The sequence below is a fragment of the Melanostigma gelatinosum genome (genome assembly GCF_949748355.1).
Source record: "Melanostigma gelatinosum genome assembly, chromosome: 8".
In the NCBI taxonomy this organism is placed as follows: Eukaryota; Metazoa; Chordata; class Actinopteri; order Perciformes; family Zoarcidae; genus Melanostigma; species Melanostigma gelatinosum.
The window spans coordinates 25,338,696-25,353,691 of record NC_136641.1 but is presented as its reverse complement, the minus strand read 5'-3'; the positions used below and the strand labels follow the sequence as shown (position 1 = coordinate 25,353,691).

The 14,996-nt window shown below is 44.5% G+C and overlaps 1 protein-coding gene across 1 annotated transcript; it reads left to right on the top strand.

The window, feature by feature from the left end:
- Positions 1 to 9,266: 9,266 nt before the first annotated feature.
- Positions 9,267 to 9,950, top strand: bhlhe23 (basic helix-loop-helix family, member e23; the record flags this gene model as incomplete). The annotated part of the gene is made up of 1 exon (XM_079273306.1): positions 9,267 to 9,950. The coding sequence occupies one exon, from the start codon at positions 9,267 to 9,269 to the stop codon at positions 9,948 to 9,950; it is 684 nt and encodes a 227-aa protein (XP_079129432.1).
- Positions 9,951 to 14,996: the final 5,046 nt, after the last annotated feature.

Below are 14,996 nucleotides of genomic sequence, written 5' to 3'. Positions count from 1 at the left end.
GGACAAGATCTTTGTCGATTAGCAATTATACATCTGAGCATACAATAAATTGGAGTACCCCAAGGCTACATTCTCGGTCCTCTTCTGTTCAACCTGTACATGCTCCCATTAGCTCAGATTATGTCGGTGTTGTTATAGACTCATATCAGTCACATCAGTCCAGTGTGATTTGTGTCAAAGAATTTACTTTAAAATTCTACTTTTGGTTTATAAAGCACCGAATGCTTTCTGGCCAGAACACATTTTTGATCTGCTTCTTCGTTATGAACCGTCCAGACCTCGAAGATCATCTTGGACAAGTCTGCTTACTGTCCCTATCAACACTAAGGATTCAGATGTTATGCACCCCTTATGTTTGCCACTGTATTAAGAGACTTGGGACCATTCACACCTTTCACTGTAATGCAATGCCATTTTTTTCTTCTGTTTTATTCTACTCTTTTAAAATCCTATTAAATGGTGCCTTTTTATTTTGTCTTTTTTATACAGCCTTGTGTCTTTCCTAGCCTTTTACATCTTGTGTAAAGCACTTTGAATTACCTGGATGTTGAAAGGTGCAATAACAATAACCATGCCTTGCCTTGAGTGCATACATTTGTTATCGCAGTTATTTCAATATTTCTCATCTCCTGTACATGACTGCCTTCACTTATGCAGTGTGTGTGTGTGTGTGTGTGTGTGTGTGTGTGTGTGTGTGTGTGTGTGTTTGCGTCCTATCACTTTGGTGAGCCACAAAATTACCCACCATTTCAGTTGGTTCAGAAGTCCTCTACAGGTTGCAATCTTCGGTTCTGAAAAGTGAAGCCACTGCTTAAACCTGCATTCTCTCTTTTGTCCACCAGGGGGCGACTCCTCTGGTTGTATAGAAGTCTATGAGAAAATTACTCTACTTCTCTCTTGATTTATTCCCTCAGTAAACATTGTAAACATGAGTTTATGTCTCAATCTCTAGTTTCAAGTCTTCTTCAATACAGCATGATGTTCATTTAGTACATTATGGTCCATTTAGAGTCACACAGACCATGAAGCAGGGGATGCTTTAGGGCGGGGCTACACGGTGATTGACAGGTCTCTACATGTTTTCTTTTTATAACTTTAACCCTTTCACAGTGTGTTTTCTCGTCATGAAGGTTAATTGTAACCACCGTCTTGTTCATTAATTACTTGGGTCATCATCACTAAGTTTTGTTCATATCCATAACATTCACAAACACACAATGTCCTGATTTCCAGTTCTTCGCTGTAATCTCTGCTGTCTGAAAGCTAAACGCTCTGTCCTGCTGTTATTAGAGACAGTCTCAGTGAACCACGGCCCGCTGTGTCGCCCACGATGTTCAACCCAAGATGATCAAGGAGGGAAGTGTTGTTAATTAAAGGCCACGAAAAAACGGAATTTTGAAATAAGCAACAATATTTGATAATTTAAGTCCTTATCTAGACACATGGACTCCACACAATATACTGGTGATTAAGGCTCTTTACCAAGGCTTCAGTTATTTACATCATGCCGGATGTCAAATGGAACGTCAAACTCATTTCGTTTATTATTATTCTAATACATTAATCACATGCGATCTTGATTGTCCATGACAGCAAAGCTCATTCAGCATCAATTACCGGTCAAAGTGCTTGAGAAGGAAAAAAATATGTCAAAACATTGTATAAAAAAAGTGCATAATTGCCTTGCCTGGACATGAGCAGTCTGCCGGCTCGTTGAAGCCTTATGCATATTTGAGACTATGTGTGAAGGAGACTCCAGGCTAAAGAACCATTACGATGCTCAACACTATTTTAAGGGCACTTCAGCGATTATTCAAAACAAACTTTTGGATTGCATGTACAATGTTCACAAGGACGAGGTTGCTCAGCAGATGACGAATGCACCTTTCGTTGCTGGTCATGATTCGGCTATTTGATGTTGAGAGATCTTTAACATTGTCCTTTGGTGGTGCTGTACGTTGGTCTGATAAGATCTGTCTCCAGATCTTCATTGAGTGATTTTAGTTGCCATTATTCGGCTGGAATTCTGTCATCACTGCTGTTGGTGATAGATTGGTCACAGCAATTGGTTGCAGTGTCTCCCCTCTCTCATGATAACTTGGTTGTGAGAGTGTAGTTCAATGAGATACAGGTAGACCTTTCAGGTTATAAACAAGCCAAATAATTCTTATAGAGATTGATTTTGTGGCTGAAACCACGAAACTCAGCGGTGAATTGGTTCATTTGCTTGTTAAAAACATCCTGTCGACTTAAGACAGTCGGGCTGCGGCACCTTTAAGGGGGTGAACAGGACTCCAAAGTGGGTCAGAGTAAAAATATCTTCAACAATTATTCATGGTACCCCGCCGATCTCGAACACACCTCCACGCTGTGAGGAATCTGCATTGCACTGCGGCAAAGGGGAGGCAAATTTGAGAGAGAAGGGATAAGGAGTGAGGAGAAACGAGAAGGCGGTTTGGGCTAAAAAAGAGCAAAGACGGTGTAAAGTGTCCGCACATTGTTTGCTTATTTTGGCTTTGGCTTGTGATGAAACGTGGGAGCAATGTGCAACGCAGAAAGCACAATGTGTGCCGTGCAAACACTTCCCTCGACGCTTGCGTGCTAAATATTTTCCGACATTTGCAGCGTCGTCGTCGTCAGCAAGCCTCCCGCCAAACACCGGCACTGTACCCGCCAATGCAGAGGACTGCCAAGGCTGGCTGAATTAAACATGTACCACACCAGTCCTCAGCTATGCCACGCAACTTTCTGTCTCTTCTCAGGTGAAACGAAGGGTTTGTATTGGGTGGAAAGGCCTTTTACAAAGCAGACTTCGTGAAGTCTCTCTGATTGGTCATTTGCAGCCTTTGCTGCCCTGTGATTTGTCACACGGTGTGTTTCTTTTGGACACTTTAGGTCGGCCGCTTAAGGTCAAATGAGTGCGAGCGCTTGCGGTTTGTTTCGTGCCAGTGTGAGAAGCATCGCGATTGGAGCGATGAATAAAAAATCAAGGGCCGTGATTGGTTTTTCGGGGAAGCAGAAGGGGGTGTCATGGCTGCCAGGTCCCTGTAGGTCTGCACTGTAAATCCACACATTAATCAGAGCCGACAGGGAGAGATCAAAGGAGCCTGTTCCATCTTTACTCAGACCAGCACTTTGATTTGTGCGTGAGAGAGAGGGAGGGGGGGGGGGGAGTGTATGCATGAGACGGGGGGAGAGAGTCAGACAGCGGGGGCACACGGTGGAGTTGAAAATTAGGATATGAGAGACAGCCTGGAGAGGAAAGCCTTCCTGTGTGGATCCTGCTGGGTCCGGGGTACAAAACATATTAGCAATAATCAAGACCCGGTGTAACTTTGAATATCACTACCGGTTGACACTAAAACACGTGTCCTGTTCTGACAAAAACGCTCTCGCTCCACTGCATCCACGGGACAAAAGTGAACACGGTAACGGTGACAGTGAAAGGTTGATGCAGCACATTTACAGCTCAGCATGACCACATCTGCAATGCTTCTATGCACACACACACGCACACACACACACGCACACACACACACGCACACACACACGCACACACACACACACACACACACACAGACAGACGCACACTGTGCACACATGCATTGTTCCTGTCAAATATGACAGCATCACCACATTCTCAGGACTGGAACACACCGCTTCTGCCCCGCGGTGGTGCTCTTCTGTCACTGCAACGCAACCTCTCTCCCCAAATGTGACGCGCCGCCATTGCATGGCAAGCTGAGCCTGCAGTTGCCATGGCGACACAGAGCCGCAGCAACGACTTTAGAAGCATCGTGTATTATTAGGGAAGACGCTTTTTTTTTTTTGCGCTTCTCCCATTCTCTGTGAACCAGAAGCTTTTAGTGCTAAGTTCCCTCTGGACAGAGAAATAAAGGGGACGGCTGAGTGTAGTACTGCCAGTTAAACACTAGGGGACGTGCTCACAATGGACCGGAGAGGGAACCATCCACCTGTGTGGCCTGCACCGGATGGTTTCCATGTTTGTTTTCTGTAGATCAGGAGCTGTTGTAGATGGAGAATGGTTTATTTAACTCTCAGGAAGTGCAGCTTTTCTTCAGTCTGCATCATGAGCCACATGAACATGATCATTAAATCAAGACGTCTCCTGATAGAACCAACACAACTATGACACAAAGGTCCTCAGGTGATAATAAATAGTCTTTTATTGACTGATATACACAGCGTGTTGTCCATTATGTGTTTGAAACGTTTCAATTGTCAATTCGCAGGCATTTTCTGCCATCTGCTGGACAAGGTGTTGAACATCCTCCTGTGTTTGAGGGGAAATGATCACACGATGAAGAGAACTCTGCTGCTGAGAGAACTCTCTCTCACACACACACACACACACACACACACACACACACACACACACACACCACACACACACATTACATTGCCTTAGAGACGTGCCAAGATGCTGACTGAAGACGTCTCTCAGCAGAGCACAGGTGTGAGATCACATTAACGATGGCTGAATTCCATTTAGCTGCTTCAGTCTCAGAGTGCTGGTGTTGTTCTTGCTGGTTCACTCCAGACAACTCAGAGGTCGGAATGTTTCCTGTTGAAATGTCCAACTCCCGGTGTTTCACACAGTTTTACTCTCTGCAGAGCGGCCTACACGTGTTTTGGGGCATTTCTCAAATAACTTTTGTGCAGAGAAGATAACATTCAGAGACTGTTTACAGACAGATCTAACCGTAACCAGATAATTAAAAAAGTTGACATCAATTTACATACAGAACTATGGTTTCATTTGTCAAATGTATTTTAAGTAACCTTTTACTTGATGGTTTACTGTTTACAATGCGTGCTTCCGTTGCTGTTTGACGTCAGGCAACTGCTTCTTTTGCAAAGTTCACAAGGACCTCCGACCTGGAGTAGCGTTCTATTTTACTTTGTCCAGTTGGAAGTCTGACAATTTTGAGTTTGCCGTTGTCTGGAATGCTTCAGAGCAGAGCCGTTGTTAATGTTATCAGTGACGCCTGTGCTTTTCAATGACACATCAGAAAGTCTATTGTGATGAAGGCCAAATGATTTTGTCATGGAGACTGAAAAACATTTCAGTTTCAATATCAAACAGTAAATACATTTCACGCGCTTTTATTTTGTAGTCATGTTGTTGGTGTTGATTTCTCTCTTAATCTCATAGATTTTGTTCTCTGGTTTTACGTCATATTCAGTTCAAATCTTTGTTGTCCGCTGTTTTTGTTCCTTTTCCTTTTGTGAAGTAATGTGTTCATCTTTGTTGCTTTGATAATCGATGCCAGTTTTATGTTCTTGCTTTTCTGCTTTCTGATTCACTGCCAGACACACAACCACAGAGGAATGACGTGAAAGTCATTGAAATGCATTCATTGAAACGATTTAGCAATACGCATGTTATTGATGATAAGAATCAATTATACCGATCAAGATGTTTGACCATCACTTCTGTGTAGATCAGGTCAGAATGTCATCAAAGAGGACTAGTTTATATACCAGTAGTATTACATTCAGACTTTAATCTGCAAAAACTTTGATATGTAAACTATTTAATATGCAGGAAACGACTACACTCTTAGAAATAAGGGTTCCAAACGGTCTCTTCCTGAAGGGCTGAGGTTCTACCCAGAACCATTTGCTTCTGAAGAACCCTTTGTTGGGTACAAATAGTTAACCAATGTTCATGAAGAATGCTTTTCTAGATTAGGTAGGTGTTTTCTAGATTAAACCCATGGAATATGAAAGGGTTCTTGTAGGGTTCTAGATAAAACCATCAAACTCTAATGGGGTTCTCGGTAGAACCACCTGGTTGGGTTCTAGATGAAACCCTTTGACTATAATATGGTTCTCGGTAGAATCCCCTGTGTGGGTTTTAATTGAAACCCCTGGAATATAAAAGGGTTCTAAGGTAGAACCCCATTGGTGGGTTATTGTTACACTGTAAAAGGTGGAAAGGTTCTGGATAGAACCACAAGAGAGGGTTCTGGTTGGAACCTTTCACAGATGGTTCTAGGTATGACCCTTTATGTTGGCTTTAGGTAGAACCATCTGAAAGGGTTCAAGGTTTTATGAAAGGTTCTCCCAGGAACCAAAAAGGGTACTGAGGACAAGCCGAAGAACCCTATATAGTTCTAGTTAACACCTTCATTTCTGAGAGCGTACTTTGAATCCTGATCACAATGGCGACTAAACGATGAAGTCATTAGAAGCTAAATAGCAATAAGTAGGATGTCGGTTTTAATGAAGGTCTGGTCATCATTGCTTTAATGTGAGTTTCAACCCAACATACGGTGCAGCAGCATAGAACAGAAAGGCCTCAACAACAATAACACCATTTACCACATACATGATAACAACATCAGCAACGAGGATCAGTGGTCACAAATAGACTTTCACTGACTAAATGACACATATCGCCACTAGAGAAATAAATACGCTTTCTGCTATTATATCTTTCTTTGAGTGGTTTGGGTCCGATATGGCTTCGACACAAACATGTTAAATGAACTAGAAACCCTCAGAGACCCGCCAACATCGCTGTCTTTAAGAGACTGTGGGCTCAGTCTCCTAAAGCTGGAGATGCTGGTATGAAATAAAACGTATTCATGAACCCATTGGTACCGGTCAGGTCATGCTCGCCTGTCGGGAAGGCGGCTCAATAACGTTCCAAAGCTGTGCTAGTTATTGGCGAGGGGGAAGCTGGCACGGCGACTTTTCGAAGGGGTTCCTTGACCGTTTACCTCAAGATATGTGAATGAAAATGAGTTCTGTGGAAACCCACAAGTCTCCACTTTACAGACATGCTACTTTTTGATAGTTACAAGCAGTTTAGGCAAAACCCATACCGCTTATTGCATGCAGCATAAATGTGTTATTTTCATCTATTCTAAAAATAGCAATTTTTTGGATTTGATGACCTTTATGACATAGATTTGGTGTTAAATTTATCAATTTCTTACCACTCGATAAATGATAAAAATGATTTAAAATAGCACATTAAGACACCAAGACCTTGAATGACAACATAAAAAAGCAATGCTGTTGACATTTGGAGATTTCTGCAAGAATTGCATTTTTTCTTTGCGTCTGGATGGAGAACACTTCTGTTGTGTGAGCTGCTCAGATCCCTCATCGTCAATATACCAGGGAAAGCCACGCAACAGAATGCCCTCGGTCTCTAGTTTGTGGTTGGAAAGTGTCACGAGGCTGTGATTATCCTCGAGGTCACAAGAAATCATCATCATGCACTGCACCGTCAACCTCGTCAGGTTCTACCTCACATCCACAAGGTGGCAGCATCCTCTAAACAATTTCCCCGAGAATAAAGCGCACAACCTGCAGGGAGCCATTCATAAAGTCAGCCGTTCATTGTAGTGTGATGCTCCATGTTGGACACTGAGAGGCAGCCTTACCTTCTCCATTACGTTTCATACTTAGGAAACCTGTTCTGAGCCTCAGGAGACCTTTTACTTGCCAAAAAAAAAAGATATTAGCTGTTATATTGGTGTGCGATGTCAGATTTACTGATATAATATTTTACTCAGTGCAGAGTTCAGCGACGTTTTCTTAACATTTAAATCGCCTGTGGCGTCATTTTCACTGCGGTCCAAATCGTATACTTATTTTAAGTTGTTAGTGCATACTGCAGCTGCCTTTACAAAGTACTCACTGGTGTGTGTAGTATGCATTCATTTGGGACGTACCACTTCGTCAGAACATTGCACCTTCAACTTTGACCCTCTCGCTCCTATATATCAGCTCTGCAGAGAGGATTGTGGGTCAGAACAGCCAGAAAAGCATGCTGGCTTTCATACTGCAAAATGTGACCGGACGCAGTAGAACATCCTGGTGGTTTTGACATACTGTGTACTGGGACACACTAAATCATATTACTGGGACATGTCTTTCACAGATGCTAAAGGTGAGAAGTGTAACTTGTCCCTGAGCGTTTGGTGTCAGCTGACTGTGCAAGCATGCAAAGTGAATGGCTTCCTCCAGTGTGAGCTCATTGATTTGTCCGGAGCCGACTAATAAGCAACGCCTGTACAGCATCTCCTCTGTCTGTGTTGTTTACGTGCACAGACACAGTGTGTATCAGTTCAATTCAAATGTATTTGTACAACGTCATATATAAAGCGGTGCTTTGCACAAAAACAACAAAAGAACAGCAAAATGTGCAAAAAAAACCCAGAGATGTACAGAAATACACATACAGATGCATACAAACATGTACTGTACAGATAGGGTGTGTTCATTTCAGAAAAGGAGGTTCTTGAGTTTGGTTTTTTAAACAGTACAGCATCTAAAGGTCTAAAATCAGCAGGCAAACTTGTTCCTTTCGTTAAAAAGCTGCACAAATACCGAAAGCCATCTCGCTGGACCTTCTGACAACATGTCCGAGATGTTCTGCGGAGCCGGAGCCAGTGCTTTGTTAACCAAAAGAATGAACTTTTGAATTGAATTCATTGGGAAAGAAAGGAACCTGGCGCTCAAACCCGTGTCCTCCTGCTCGTATACTTGATCTCTGCTTGTGTGTTTTCTAATCTAGAGAACTAGAGTACTTTCTATCCACCTACCTGTCTGATGGACTTCTGCTACATGAAGGTTTGCAAAAACAAGATGAACTACTGTATATCTCCCTTCAAGTGTATTTATCTCACACAAAAACACGGTTTAAAAGTGATTTGTGACAGTGAACAACACAGTAGTATGGCTGGGCAGCGTGTCAAATATCACATTTGAAATTGGGAGTAGGCTGGAGCTCTTCCCGAGTTAATTAAAACGGTCCCCTGATTGGACGGGCGGATAATCCCCGCGTGGGGGCCTCCTCGTGCTCTTTGCTAACTTGCGAGCGGGGCAGAGCGCGAGTCACACAGTCCGCCCGAGGCCAGGGGGAGGGCACGAGAAAAAGACGCGCGAGAGAAAGAAAAAAAAAAGAGGACACCGACCGACGCCGAGCGCTCCGAACCTCCGCGAGCACAATTAAAAAGAGAGTTGCTGAACGTGGGCTATGCGCGCAACAAGGGGGGAGCGCAGCGCACAGAGGAGGTGAACGCTCGTAGAGGCTTCAGATCCACAGCCTCCTTCTTGAAGAGGCACTGCAGCTGACAGAGGAGAGGAGTGAAGGGGGAAGAGAGGGGGACTCCGAGAACACAGCAACTCTGTGGGAGCGAGAAGTACCGCGTGACAGGTTCCAAATAAAGGACAGAGGAAGCGGCGGAAGAGACCTGCTCAGCATCTTGTTCCGGAAGAGAAAAATGAATGCCAGCGAAGAGAACCTGCTCAAGTCCATCAGCAACGACGCGCTCCTCGACCTAACGCAGCGCTACGGCCAATCAGCCTTCGGGTTCGGTCCGGGCCACGGTCCCGGGAGTCCCGGCCGCTTCCCGCTCACGCCGGCCACCGATTTCCTCTCCGGGCAGACTGCGAAGTCCAACGAGAGCGGCGGAGAGCACACGAGCGACGACGAGGACGGCTTCGACTCGCTCGAGTCCCGCAAGAGAGGCTCGCCGTTCGGAGACGACAAGCCCGGGGGGCCCCTCGGCAAGAAGTCCAAGGAGCAGCGATCCCTGCGGCTCAGCATCAACGCGCGGGAGAGGAGGAGGATGCACGACCTGAACGACGCGCTGGACGGCCTGCGCTCCGTTATCCCCTACGCCCACAGCCCCTCGGTGAGAAAACTCTCCAAAATAGCCACCCTCCTCCTGGCCAAGAACTACATCCTCATGCAGGCTCAGGCTCTGGAGGAGATGAGGCGGCTGGTGGCGTACCTGAACCAGGGACAGACCATGACCTCGCCCATCCCCACCGCCCTGGCGCCCTTTGGACAGGCGGCCGTCTATCCGTTCTCGGGCTCCACGCTCGCCACCTGCGCCGAAAAGTGCACCACTTATTCCGGGACACCGGCGAGTGTCTTCAAACACTGCAATGACAAGCCTTGAGTTGGTTTTCATTCTCTTTCCCGAACTTTTACCCAACCATGTCGATCTCTCTCTCTCCTTTAATAATAATTTAAAAAAAACATTCTGTGGAAAATAAGTTTCGTCTGAAGGATAATCTTAAAATATTGTTCATTACACTGCAGTATAGTCTCATCCCGATTTAACAAACGCTCCAGATAAAATGAAACACTTTGGGCCTTAAGATGGAGTCACTTTCCACTCACAGGCCATGTCCAAATTATGAGTTTGGGAACATTTCTTAGCAGGATTCAGTTATCTGGTCTTATTTGTGATCTATGCAACATTCAACAACAACATTCAAAGTAGAAATGCGACCTGAGCTCCACTTATTAAAGATCAATTATGAAAGGACTTCCCTCGACTGACTGATGTGTGAGGAACAAATGTGATGTTGGCTGATATATTTTCTGAAACGATGTGTTGACAATTTTTTTATTATAATTATGTTTATTATGATTATTATTTTTAAGTTATTGCACATCTCACATGATTGTATTGTACAACTATTGTGGAAAATCACTTGCTCCGAGCCGGTTAATACTCACGGTTATATAACTGCAGCCTATTGAAGAGGCGCCTTTGGTTGTGTTGCAACATGGATTTCAAATATTGTTTATATATCTTTATAATTAAAAACACATATCTATGCTTGGACCCCGGTTTGCTTCATTTCAACACGCATTTCACAGCTTTGTTTTGCCTCATCGAGATCACATTGAACAACGACTTTAAACGGCGTCCACACTGGCATATGACAGGCCTGCACGCCATTTATACATTTAGTCATTTATAAATACAAAGGATAATATCAAACGTATATATTTGCTGATTGTGTTCTGCTTGTGGACATTATATGTGATAGTTGAATAGTCTTTCAGCTAATTCGCTTTTAATGTAGGACGTTAACAGGCTGCAATAAAAAAAGGGTTAAAAATATAAAACTAATAAAAATAAAAAATCTTGAATTCAAACCTCTCACGGTGCTAAACTGATCTCCGGTTCTCACCCTCTGAGTGCGCCCTCCTGAAAGGAGTTGACAACTTTATTGTCCTTGCACGAGAAGCCTCTGACACGAGGAGCTGGGAGTCTGAACGAGCTCGCAGGCGCTGGTGGGGCCCGGTTTGGCACGCGCATGGGGTCGGTGGCGCTGAGGGGAAGGGCGCAAGAGCCGCCCGGGGCACGCGGGACCTGTCTCTGGGTATTTGGGTGACTGCACACGGGGCTCTTACACTCTGGACATGCTATTAACACGATTTCAGCTCCTGTCTCGCTGCTCGACTTAATTCAGTGAACGTTGCAGGGGCCCGTCTTCAGGTTCTGACTTGTGGGAGGACGAATTTATATTTCCTGAAAGCGTGTGTGTGTTTTCTTTGTCTGTCATTGTCTTTATTTGTCTGAGAGAAGTCACCTTTATCTGGAATCTGACGCTTTCTTGCTCTAGCTTCACTGATGTTTGTGCTCCTCTTTCTTGAGGTAAATAATTCAATTTAAATTCAGGATTTACTGTATAAATACAAACACCTGATTTGATAACAATAAGACATTTTGCAGCCTGCAAATTGACATCAGAGATGAGTGAAAATCATTTTCCAATATCATGCACACAGCATTTCTCAATTAGATTAATCTGCATTACATTGAGTTCTCAAATATGTTTATTTTTCCTCATCACACCCAGTCCACAAAGTTCTGTAATTATAATCTCTTTTTTTCACGCGCTAACCCAAAATGAATCATTGCTTTCAGTCCCACTGGTGCTCCTCTTATATCTGTTAATGAAGGTTTGTGTTCTACACTAATCCACGATGCCTTTAGACTATGAGACCATGTAGATCAGGCAGTCTATGCTGGTGAAGAGAGTGACGAAGTGATGCAGCCCGGCCTCTCTCTTACAATTTAGCAGCGTGTCACAACAACGGACCACCCATGGCATCTTAAATTGGCCCTCTGATGACACATGTCTTGTCTGAGACCCCCACGAGACAGTCAGGGCGGCGGGGATGAAATGTGACAAATGCTGCCGATGATGTGAGGGCCCTGGCCCTGCGCTCCATCAGTCTCCGTGCAGCCTAATTGCCATAAATGAGATGTTTCTTTTTTATTTATTTGTTATTTGCACGGGCGGTTGGGTGGTCACTTTCCCTCCTCGGACCTCTAACGTCGAGCTGCTGAGATAGATCTTTAATTGTGTCACCTTATTATCTTAATGACCTTCAGAGTGCATGGTGGCAGTGTGTCCTTTGGCGTGAATCTACACATGAAGACAGATCTGTACATTTCAGCTGGTCGTTGTGTTTACTGACCCTTCAGCCTTCCAGCAAACATAAAATCCTCCTCATCTTTCACTGTAATGAGAGAATTATGGGACGTGTAAGCGACATTTCCGTCCTGTATTTTCTCTTTATAGACGATCGCATGCAGAGTATTAAAACAATATCATTAAATAAGTGAAGCCTTGTGGCTATGTGTTTATGTTACTCTGTGTAACGTGTGTTTAATGCACACACTTTCTCCTTATTAATTCTGTTGTCCTTAATGAAAACACAATCTATGTCTCTGATACCATTTTGCATTCTACAACAGCAAATTAATACAATTCGGCGTTTCGAGGAATGAGGCCGGTCATAAATTGTGTTTATACAACGCACAGACCAAAAACAAACGTACAAGACGAGCGGATTCTTACCAATACAATTAGAACTGTACAAACAACCGTTCATTTTTGGATGCAACAAAGCAAAGAGATCAATGCGCCAGTGGGCCCTGGGCACGCCCCAGCAGAGAGTCTGCCATGTGTGTCAACATGTTCGAAAACAAACAGCAAGTCAGCCCGAATGAAACACTCAACAAGGCTGCAACAATTCAACAACGTCTCGAAAACGATGATTGAAATAAACACAATACAATTCACACTTTTAGACAAATATGCACACTTGAAATATCTGATGGAAATATCTGAGTGGATTCTAATTGATTAGTTCTGACCTGCGTCGTCACACAAACGCACATATGACCAGGTGAGCAGATGAACATCATTTCACATGTAATTATAATGTCACGTTTTCAGCACATTGTTTTATAAAACACCAAATAATGTTTATCCGCCTGTTGAGCATTTATGTAGATGTTTGATAAAAGGTTTCAAACACAAATATGAAGTTGTTACGAGCAGATATGAGGACATCTGTGACAACGCTTAACGTGCAGCATTCGTCAACAATTACAATTTCTCCAGCGACGACATATTTTACATTGTTACAACCGTGTTGTAACTATAATGTCATTAATTATCTTTCATACAGCGGCCCGCAGGAGGACTGAGAGTTAAATAAAACAATGAACTCTTCATGTGATTGATAAACCATTTATTGAATGTTTACACTGCTTATTAAAGGCTAAATATGAGTTGTTGGGAGGAGTATAATATGAATGCTAGACTAAACAGCATACAGAAGACATTTTTCTCGGTGTCTTCGTGCAGACGAGCTGTACAGTCAGTGCACTACGACTCTCGACAGCTCAGTGTGGTGCAGGACTGCGTGATGTCTGTAAACATTTGTGTTTGCTCTTAGCTGGATAGAAAGGGAGTGATTTCATTAGCATGGCTCGGAGCTTTGAGGTATGTTTGTGCGGTTTTCTTCCCCAACCCGATGGTACGGTACTAAAACCATATGCCCTTAAGTGCACCTCTGCCTAATGCTTCTGACAGCGCTGTTTTCTCTAATTAAGTTCTCTCTATGTGCAAGCTCATGTGTCTGATGCACATTGTAGCACTTCATCTCTCTCACACACACACACACACACACACACACACACACACACACACACACACACACACACACACACACACACACACACAGACACAGACTGTACGTACAAACAGGGGCCTCGGAGGAGAATGAACATACTTCAGCTCTGATTATGCTTACAGTGGCGGATAAAGGGGGTTTATAGAACATTAGGTCTTTTTCTATTATTACAATTTGCTCACAGAAGCATAGTTGGGGCTTTGAAAGCCATCGTGACGAAGAAGATTTGTCTGTTTCGGGGCAGGTTCGTGACGGGGGGAGGGGTGAGGAGGACAGATAAACAATAGGGCTGAACAAGTGTGTGTGAGGTGGCAGGGAGAAAGAGCAGAGGAAGAGATGGTGCCTCAGTGTTTTTTGTTCCCGGCGGTGGCACTGTAAGGACCCCACCTGCCCATCACCCACGGACCCCCCAAACTTCTTCGCTCAGCTATGACATCACGCTCTGTTCGGCCCCTCGCAGCCCCGCCTTGTCGGAAGCGATGAGCGGGTGAGTCACTCGGTTCCAAGGAGCCATGTGATTCGGGGCGACGTTGCTGCGAGTGCAGCAGCGAGGGCCCGTCCTTCGTTAATCAGACGTCTAAAGGGTGTGTGTGTGTGTGTGTGTGGCGGTCTGTTTGTATGTGTCTGTGCATTTTGTGTGTGTGTGTGTGTGTGTGTGTGTGACTGTGTTTTGCGCTCATATGGCCACAAACATGATGGCAGTCAGGCAAAGCGTTTTGCGTATCGCCACAAGGCACCTGACACCACGCCTGGTCGACCCAGACTGTGTGTCGGGGGCCGAACCGAGGCGGGAGGGAGGGAGGGAGGGAGGGAGGGAGGGAGCAGGGGGACGGTTGTTTGACTGTCCTGTTTGTGTGTCGGAGCTCCTTGTGAGTGCAGAGATGGAGCTCATGGCGTCCCAGTTTTGTTGCAAGACTTCTACTTTGTTAAAGCCTCTATTTCCGCCCCCTCCTCCTCTTTTCCTCCACGCTTCTCCTCCCCCCCCCCCCCCACATTTATTCTCCATCACTCTCACTCTTTTTCCTTTTAGCTTGTTGTCTTGACTGAGGATACGACCTGACAATCGGGGGCATCCGTTACTGTAGCACTGCCTAATCTCTGTAATGGCCCCCACAGATACAGGACTGGTGGTGAGCAAACACTCACACACACACACACACACACACACACACACACACACACACGCGCAAACACACTTCAACTCGCTGGACAAATG